Source organism: Austrofundulus limnaeus, unplaced genomic scaffold (genome assembly GCF_001266775.1).
Source record: "Austrofundulus limnaeus strain Quisiro unplaced genomic scaffold, Austrofundulus_limnaeus-1.0 Scaffold14, whole genome shotgun sequence".
NCBI classification, from domain to species: Eukaryota; Metazoa; Chordata; class Actinopteri; order Cyprinodontiformes; family Rivulidae; genus Austrofundulus; species Austrofundulus limnaeus.
In genome coordinates, this window is record NW_013952416.1 from 2,473,201 (window position 1) to 2,482,024 (window position 8,824).

An 8,824-nucleotide genomic window follows, 5' to 3' on the forward strand; every position below is an offset into this window, starting at 1 on the left:
TCAGTTATCAAGCATTTTGCACTTTTATTCTTAAATATTTTACGTTTGTACACCAAATGTTCTCCTGTTTTACGTTGTTGTCCAGGAAAAGAAAATACAAGTAGAAAAAAATTTGCAAATATTTAAAATTTTTTGAACATTCATTGTTCAGTTCTGACATTTTTTTAATAGGAACTTCGGTACCACTTTACAACAAGGGAAAGTATTTATTAACACAAGTGGTACATCTTTTAATCAGAACCTGTGCAATGACAAAGTACTGACTGTCGTGAAGGTAAAATAAATATGAAAACTGAGCTTTAAAATCTAATTTTTAGCAAGAGAATATTCTTTCTATGCAACTTTACCTATTCCAAATCAGATTTTATAATTTCTAAATATGTTATGTTGCCTAAAAAAACGAACTGATGTTGAAAAATTAAAACTATAAAATACTGATAGAGGGGTCTGATATCATCAGGACTCAGTCGGCTCAACTACGGCACTTAATGATGGCAAGGGTCTTGGAAATTTTCAAATAAAATAAAAAAAATGTCAACTCTTAATCTAAAAAGGCTTCGTCTGTGTCATTTCTTCCACAGGAACTTCTCGTTCGTTTTCCACAGGCTCTTGCTCTCAGTTTGTTTGGGAAAACGTCTCGCTGCGAAGCTGGCGTTGACACAAACTCTCTGCAGTTCCTCGGGATCCGTTAACCTGTTGATGCTCTCTTCGTTACCCTCGTTMAGGATGTCCCAGATGTCTTTGCGGCCACTCTTTGTTTCCCGCGCTGGTGTAGCGACCTGTTGTGTAGTTTGCGAGCGTAAATCAGCCTCTAGCGTTAGGTTGGATGGCGGAGGTTTGACGAGACGTGCGCTTAGTGACGCTGATGATGCGGGGCGTGTCTCAGGGGTGTGTTTTTGTTGTGAACACTTGGTCTTTGGTTTTAGTAAGTCATCTAGAATGGATGTGTCTCCTATAAGGTCTATTAGGAGGGACTGACTGCAGGAGGTAGAAGGAGGCTGAGAATTCTCTCCTGTGCTCAGCGGTGATTTCAGCTCCTGCTCTGCTTCTTGTSCGGCGGGTTTGGACGACACGGCGGAGCTGCGACGGCTGAGGTCAGAAGGAGAAGGGGCATCTCTGTCTGTGCGGCTCAGAGAGGCAGCAGCCTCCCCGGACTCCAGACCACAGCTGCTGGCCTGATCGACGCTGAGACCACCACCAGCCCTGTGCGCTGGAGAACTACAAACACTGCTCTTCTTTGTCCTCTTGCAGACCATCTCCTCTTGCTCCTCTGACTCTGGAACATCCCGGAGGGGATCCTGCACATTCTTTTGTAACATCTTTTGCTTTTTGGGAGGTTCGAGATCATCGTTTTGTAAACTGCGAGATCCTATTCGTGGCAAAGGAACGTTACTTTGTGGAGCTTTCAGYTTCCTCTGAGCGCATTTCACAGATTTTGTGGTTCTTAGAGATTCTTTTTGTCGATTTTTGGTCTCTGGATGCTGATTTCTGGCAGCTCTTTTTGTGGGCGATGACGAGGCAGCAGCCGTAGAGGTTGTTTGTGCTGAAGCAGGTTCTGGGAAGTTTTCTGTGATTGTGTTCGACACGTCAGAGTGGTTGAGTGAGGTGTAATACTGACGTAGCAAGGTCAGCCTGCGAGGCGAGTCTCTTCTCAGGACCTCAGTGGCAAACTCGCGGACTGAGGGATATTTGAATTGTTCTGCCATTTCCTCAAGCTGTTGTCTGTAAACACACAAAAATAATACTTTTAAGAGAAAAAAAAACAAAAGCCCTAAATGCTGAATTTYCATGCAGTTTTCTTTAGAATTGAAGTCACGTTTTGTTTTTAACTTTTCGGTAACACTTTATAACTACACCTTTTTTAGCCTTAATTGATATATAACCTTTATTTTAACAGGTAAYTCAGTTGAGAACCAGTTCTCATTTACAATGACGACCTGGTCAAGAGGCAGCAGTACAATATAAAATGTCAGAACAATGTTAAAACAAAGACACGACACAGACAGCATAGAGTACAATTAGACATACTGTAACATTATAAACCAGGAAAACAAAGAATTAAATAAAAAAAGGGAAACTAAAATCATTAATCACTAATAAAGGACGATTCAGACTTAATAAGCTATTAATTAACACATTTATTAATGTTTTACCCATAAAGGCTAATTACTTCTAAAACCAACATACTCATTGTTTACTAATGCTTAATAACTCATGAGTTAACTATTCTAAATACTGTGTGTATACATGTAAACGCTCATGTAAACATACTTTCACACCATGTGTTAGACATGTATTATTGGTTAGAGAATGTTTGAATTGACAATATAACGCTGCTGTGCATCAGTAATTAAGGCAGGTGTTAGTGGTTAGTGAAGTCGTTTTGTGAARCTTTCTGAAGTGAAGACTATTTATGTCTATTTAAATATTTGTAAATCATAGTCACCAGTTACCAGTTAGTTACCAGTTTTCTGCCCTGTGATGTAGAAAGACTGTATTTCCACTTACAAGCGTTACGTCTATTCATCCATACTAGAGATGGGACGTTCGCGAACGATCCGGATCTTTTGAACGGCTCTTCACAACGAAAGATAGGAGCCAAATCGCGTGCAGTAATGAGCCATTTGTAGTTTTATTTCTTTTATTCCTTTATTTTTTCATACTTCAATCACTCCCGCTTTGCTTTTTCACAGAAAACAGGCGGAGTTGTGGAGTACAGAAGCTCACAGAAATGAGGGAGGGGGTTTCCGCTTGACAAACACATGGTTTCACCCACGTGACGGGATTACGTCATAACGCTACGTGATGACGTATTTCCCTATACGATGATGTAATACGTTCAAAATCAAACAGCTCTTTTGCACGGCTCTATGAAACAAACAGCTCCCCAAGATCCGGATCCCTTCAAAGTGCCATTACCATCTCTCATCCATTTATAAGGGGCTGTAGTGCAGATAGTTTTCACTCATGGTTCTGACTTTATCTTTAAATTATATTAAGATTAAACATAATAATACAAGTAACTACAGGATATGTTTAGATTAGATTTAGGCACACATGTAGATTTGCAAACTTTATAAAGACCCAAAATACTATCAATTTATGAAATTTCCCATGAYGCTTTGCTGCCTGAGCATACGTTTAACTTCCTGGTTAGAGTCTTCACTTTAGAAGGGTTCACAAAAAGACTTACTGATGCACAGCAGGGTTAGTAGTCAATTCAAACATTCTCTAACCAATAATACATGTCTAACACATGGTGTGAAAGTATGTTTACATGAACATTTACATATATACACACAGTATAGAATAGTTAACTCATGAGTTATTAAGCATGAGTAAACAATGAGTATGTTGGTTTTAGAAGTAATTAGCCTTTATGGGTAAAACATTAATAAATGAGTTTATTCATAGTTTATAAAGTCTGAATCATCCTTAATTAATGATGCTTTCAAGGTTAAGTAACCCTTTATTAATGATTAATTAAGGCTAAATAAAGTGTAGTTATTATAAAGTGTTACCAACTTTTCTTTTGGATTGATCATGACCTGGATGACTGAGAATCTTCACCAGCATTTGGGAGAAGATGTTTGGGTATATGAAGTGAATAAGTAAGTAAGTAAAGTTTTATTTATATAGTGCCTTTCCCAGAAATAAATTCACAAGGTGCTGTACATTCAGGGAAGTGGGGAGGGGGCAGTTAAGATCGGTCATGCAGCAAACACAGTTGTGCTACCTTTAACAACAGAAAAACTAAAAACCACACAAGGGAAGATGAGGAAAAAAGCAAAAACATCATATTATATCAACACTGTGACACACTATGGTGTTTATGTAAAAACCTCTGCATAGGGCAGATTTATTAGCCAGAGGAGTAAGTGAGTTTAGGGGGGCCCGAAGAATCCAGTCCCCTAAACCCGCGCATCCAAAGTTCAGAATATTGATGGTAACTGCTTATTCTGTGTGGCCCTCAGCTTGCTCCAGAAACCAGATCACAGACGTGTGTATGTGGGGGGCCCTCAGTCGACATAACCAACCAGGAAGAATTTAGTCAACAGCTCAACGCCATTATAGGAGTGAGCCAGATTCTGTAATCAGTTGTTTTGGGAACAGAAGAGTCAGGCAGACGATAACAATTTTCCATCTGCTTCAATGTCTGCTGGTGCATCTCAAGGTGGTGAATCCAATCAGACAAATAGTGTGGACAATTCTGCCCAGCCGTACTATCAGCTTCTTCAAGATCAGTTSCATCTGGCCAGCAAAGTCCAGGGACCACAGCTGGCCCGCGACCCTCAATAGAACCGCTTGCAGACCGAGTCCAGCTCGCTCAAGGCAAATGTCCAAGAGCTGATAGAATACGGCCATCCATCAAATAGGTCAGTCAGCCAGAAAGTGAAAAGCCACGGTCGCTGTTTTGTAGAACACCAGGAGACCACCAAGCCAATCTGCAGAATCCAGTGATCGAAATCCAGATATATATATCCAGAACAGAGAAGAACAGAGGTCCCACCTTTGACATGTCCTCCCATGGAAGAAGAAAAAACTTTCTTCCAAAAATTTTAAGACACCAGCAATACTGTATATACCAACTTAAAAAGTTAGAAAAGACACCAGTGCAGTTAAAAGTATTATTTATTTACTTTATTTTATTTGACCTCCTCCTGGGCACTCATTAAAAGGCTGTTCTAATCATGCACAGGGACAGAAACAATTTAAAGCGACTGTTACTACTGCAGCATTTCCTTCAGTGTTATTACCTTCAGTGGCTTTCACTGGAAAAACAATAAATAAAAGTAAAAGGCAGTAAAAGCTGACGTGCATGTGGGTTTAGATCATTAAACAGCGAGGTTAATTGAGGTGATATCACTGTAACCGGTGTATGTTTGCAGTCCCTGGTGAGGTGCTGGGCAGAGATACAGCCATCCACCGCCCACGGGAAGTGAGGCTGGAGCCATAAAGGTGTCTGTGTGTCTGCAGATGAGGGCAAGGGAGGGGTGGGAGCAGAGGTGACGCAGCAAAGGCGCTGCGTGTGAATGCTGTGCATCGGTAAGTGGGGGTTGAAATATTTTCGGTTGTGGGTTTAGAAGACCTAAGGCGGCCATTTTCGCTCCATCTCACGAGGGTGAAACTCCTCCACTGTTGGGCCTGATGATTACCGGGTAATCTTTGGCATGAGGCTAGGAAATAGGTAAAAGGGAAACCTCAGAGGTGGTCTCTTTCTACATGCACATACACACACATTATTATTAAAGCCTGGGAAGGGGCAGTCAACACTTTATCCGTGGTGGATTTTGGCTGTCTTCCATACACTGCCAGGAATCCCTCTTTTTCTTTTTTCCCTCCCARTCCCACCTCTAAGATTTTATGTTCACCTTCCTATTCTATTCTCATTTAAACATCTTTTGTTTCTTGTTGTTGATGCTCTTATCCGGGGTTTTTTTTCTTAGTTATGCCATCATGACCCCTTTTTCACCTCAAGTTTTTCCTCTCTTCTTATCTATACTTAGCACAAAAGTAATGAAAATTGTGGTAGATTATTTATTTGTTATAAAGCTTCTTGGCAATAAAATCTTATGATTGGCAGCACCTGGGAGGACCAGAAGCTCAAAACAAGTGTAAAAAGGAAAACAGCAAAATAAGCTGTTTGGCATGAAAGATTTGGCAAATTTTCCACGAGTGCAACCCACATACTCAGCTCTACAGCTCAACCCACAAATACATGTTCCTTACAAATGTGGCACCATTTAAAAGGGAAATTAACAAGATTTCCATCAGTATGAGTTACTGCCAAGAAGCATCGTTGCAACAAAAAAACGTTTCCTTACTTTTTGTGCTAAGTATATTATTTCCACGACACGTCCTTTTAAATTTTTGTTCATTTGTTCTTTTTTATTTCTATTTAAAACACAACTGCGATTGCTCGTCACTACCTGCGTATGGCTTTGGGCGTCTCTCCAATGATGACTGTTGTCCGTCCAGACTGATGCACACTTTTGCTGGTGAAGATGACCGGATGATCTACTTTGGGCTTCTGCAGCTGACCTGAGAGGGTGCAGGATTGGCTGTCTGGTAGACTTGCTGGTAGACTCTGACAGATTACAAAAAAAAAAAAGAAAAAGAAAAGAAAATTTATGTAGTTGGCAACTTTTTCAAAACGCAGCTTACGATCACGAGCCTAGCTTTAAACTTGCATGCTGTCTTCATGGACTCATTTTCAAATCTCAATCACGGCAAAACACTCAAAACAGAATATAAAGTTATATTTGCAGCACCAGGAGATATTAAATTCAACTTTTCTGCACTCCTACAGACTTCAAMTCCACAACAAAAGGCAATTTGTCCCCTTTAACTTATCAGTGACATATAAGACATGGTACTGGACGATGCTGGTAATAAAAGTATGTGTGAAAACAGCYTTTGTTTTTCATACCTCCTGAGTACCCAGTAGATGATTGGCTGGGAGCTGCGAGTACATTTTACGTTCAAACACGTCTCGTACAGCAGCTCTACTGATCAGCTCCTCGGCTTTGCTGCCACCCACCACGTGCTGGTTAGAGTGTGTGTACGCCACCTCTTGTACACCTCCTTWAAACACAAATATACACCATCAACAGTGGAGTTACACTCTTTACACATTTACCATATTTGAAGCATCGACTCTGACCTAGCARGCTGTCGATGGTTTGCTTTTTTCCTTTCGAAGCTGGAGATTTCGGACTTTTCAGATTTGTAAACGAAACAGCTTTTGGTATTTTGGCTGTTTGTTCATCCTCTGAAGARGTGAATGTTTCTATGTCTTCTGTGTGTTTGGCTCTTGCCCTATCCCTCACACTGGCCTTGTGTCTTCTTTTGTTGTGACCCAACTTTCCCCATCCTCCATCTCCTCCTCCTTTGTCCAAACCGAAACCCGTTTTAGAGCATGTCTTCACCTCCAGGTCTAAATCCTCTGATTCGTCTGAGTAAGCGTCGAAGTGGTGCGATTTGGGGAAAGTGGATTTGAGCTTATTAGATTTCTTGCTTTCTGGTGAGGCGCTCTCATTGCTCTCGTCATCCGCTGCAGTTTGTTTGCCCGTCCATCGCTTTTGGCCCTGTTTCCATCTCGTGGCATCATCCTTTTCTTTTAACAATAAAATCTTGCTTCCATTATTTTCCTGCTTTCTGTCTGAGCCAGTGGATTTGTCCCCGGTTTTTGTTTCAGAGTTGGGAAGGCAGACGACTCCATTTCCTGTACTGGAAGTCGTGCAGATTGCAGAAGAGGCGTCTGCTACATTCTGGTCTTCAATATCTTCTTCAAAGGAGCTATCTTTGGTACAAGAACCACTGCCCCCCTTGTCTGACTCTAGCTTTTCTTGAGCCCTTTCCAGAAGTCTGGAGAAGCCATGCTGAAGGAGACTCATTGCTCTGGGACTAGTGCTAGCTTTCCCACTCTTATCATCTCCATTCTGGTTTTTCTTTAGCCCCTGCACTTCTTCATCATCTGTGTCACTCCCACTGCTGAAGTCCAGCACACCTTTAGAGATCTCTGTCGCTTCTCTTGTCTTCTTGACTGCTTCATCACCTAAGACTTTACAATCTGTAAGCAGATCTCCAGGTTCCTAATATAAAAAAACACAGATGTTAGGTCAAAGACAAGTATAGGCAGAGTAATAAATAGGAAAAACGCATGGTGCAAGTAGTGCAAGAAGAATAACCTGAAGAGTTAACAACAAATAAACTGCATTTTCGCTGTATTATATGTTTAGCGCCGAAATGACTATAAATTCTTCATTTCCCTTCCTTGTGCCATCTTTCAGTGGACTTGCATATGAGAGATTTCATTGGGCAATGTGAAACAGATGTTTTCCAACAACAAATCATAATAAACACCAATGTGACACGAGCCCTCCGCTATGATGTAATAGACAGAAAACAAAYTAACAGGAAAAGTAGAAGATAGGRTTTAGTGTGGTCCGCTCCCTTTCATTAGGTCAAGCACAAATAATTATATCCAGCTGTTTTAAACAGGATCAGAAAAAATGTGAAACAAAGAGAACCTCGACGTTTAGCYTCTCGAGAACACAAAAAAYYYMWAKSYWTMMTTTTTTGCAAACCAAGCCTGTCAAGTTGTCAGCAAGCACAATCTACTGACCCTATTCTTTAGATGTTTTTTTTAAGTAGAAAATATCTGTTGCGCTGAGATGACTGCTGTAAGAACTTTGTCATTTTCTTTTACTATCAGGACGTGAGCTGTGGTCTGCTAAAAAGACACTGCGTGGGTTGGTTTGATTGACAGATAAAAAGATCCCTGTTTGAGGTATTCCCTCTTTCACATGGGAATAAGAGCGGGCCACTTGGGAGAGGAGACAGCGAAGGGCTGGGAAAGATGAGAGACCCGTGTCCCWTGTCTCTGAGAACGGCGGAGCTACTCACGCCATCTGCCTTTGTCTCCCCCTCATTCTGGTCGCCTCTGTGTGTTCTCGTTGTCACCACACCGGCCTCCACTTCTCCTTCTCGCTGACAAGATAATACAGACATTCAGCAAACCATATTCTATATAACATCTATTTAAAGAAGTCAGAATCACTAATAAAAACTTTAGGTTTCATGTCCTTTTTTTTTTTACTACGTCTAAGACAGAGACAAACTTACTGTGCAATTGTTTAAACCAYTCTTCATTTCTTTTTAAATATACTTGTGCCAGTGAGACCTTTAATCAGTTTTTATGGTTCTTTTGTTTTTGTTTTTTTATTTCATTTATTTAACAGGAAAAGTTATTAAAAAATAAAGCCTGACTCAGCATAATTGCCGTTTTACAGCAGGTTCCTGTTGTGCAGCACATAAAACA

General features: G+C 40.7%; 1 protein-coding gene across 2 annotated transcripts in view; it reads right to left on the minus strand.

Moving 5' to 3' along the window:
• ercc6l2 (excision repair cross-complementation group 6-like 2) overlaps positions 1-8,824 on the minus strand; it is a 19,510-nt gene continuing 10,686 nt past the window's right edge. For both annotated transcript variants that reach the window (XM_014002679.1, XM_014002680.1), the window contains 5 exons: positions 8,410-8,493; positions 6,665-7,595; positions 6,431-6,585; positions 5,931-6,088; positions 1-1,722 (listed from right to left, as the gene is read on the minus strand). In XM_014002679.1, the coding sequence (XP_013858133.1) occupies positions 567-1,722; positions 5,931-6,088; positions 6,431-6,585; positions 6,665-7,595; positions 8,410-8,493 (2,484 nt within the window). In that variant the 3' untranslated portion in view covers positions 1-566. The remainder of the gene's footprint in view (positions 1,723-5,930; positions 6,089-6,430; positions 6,586-6,664; positions 7,596-8,409; positions 8,494-8,824) is intronic.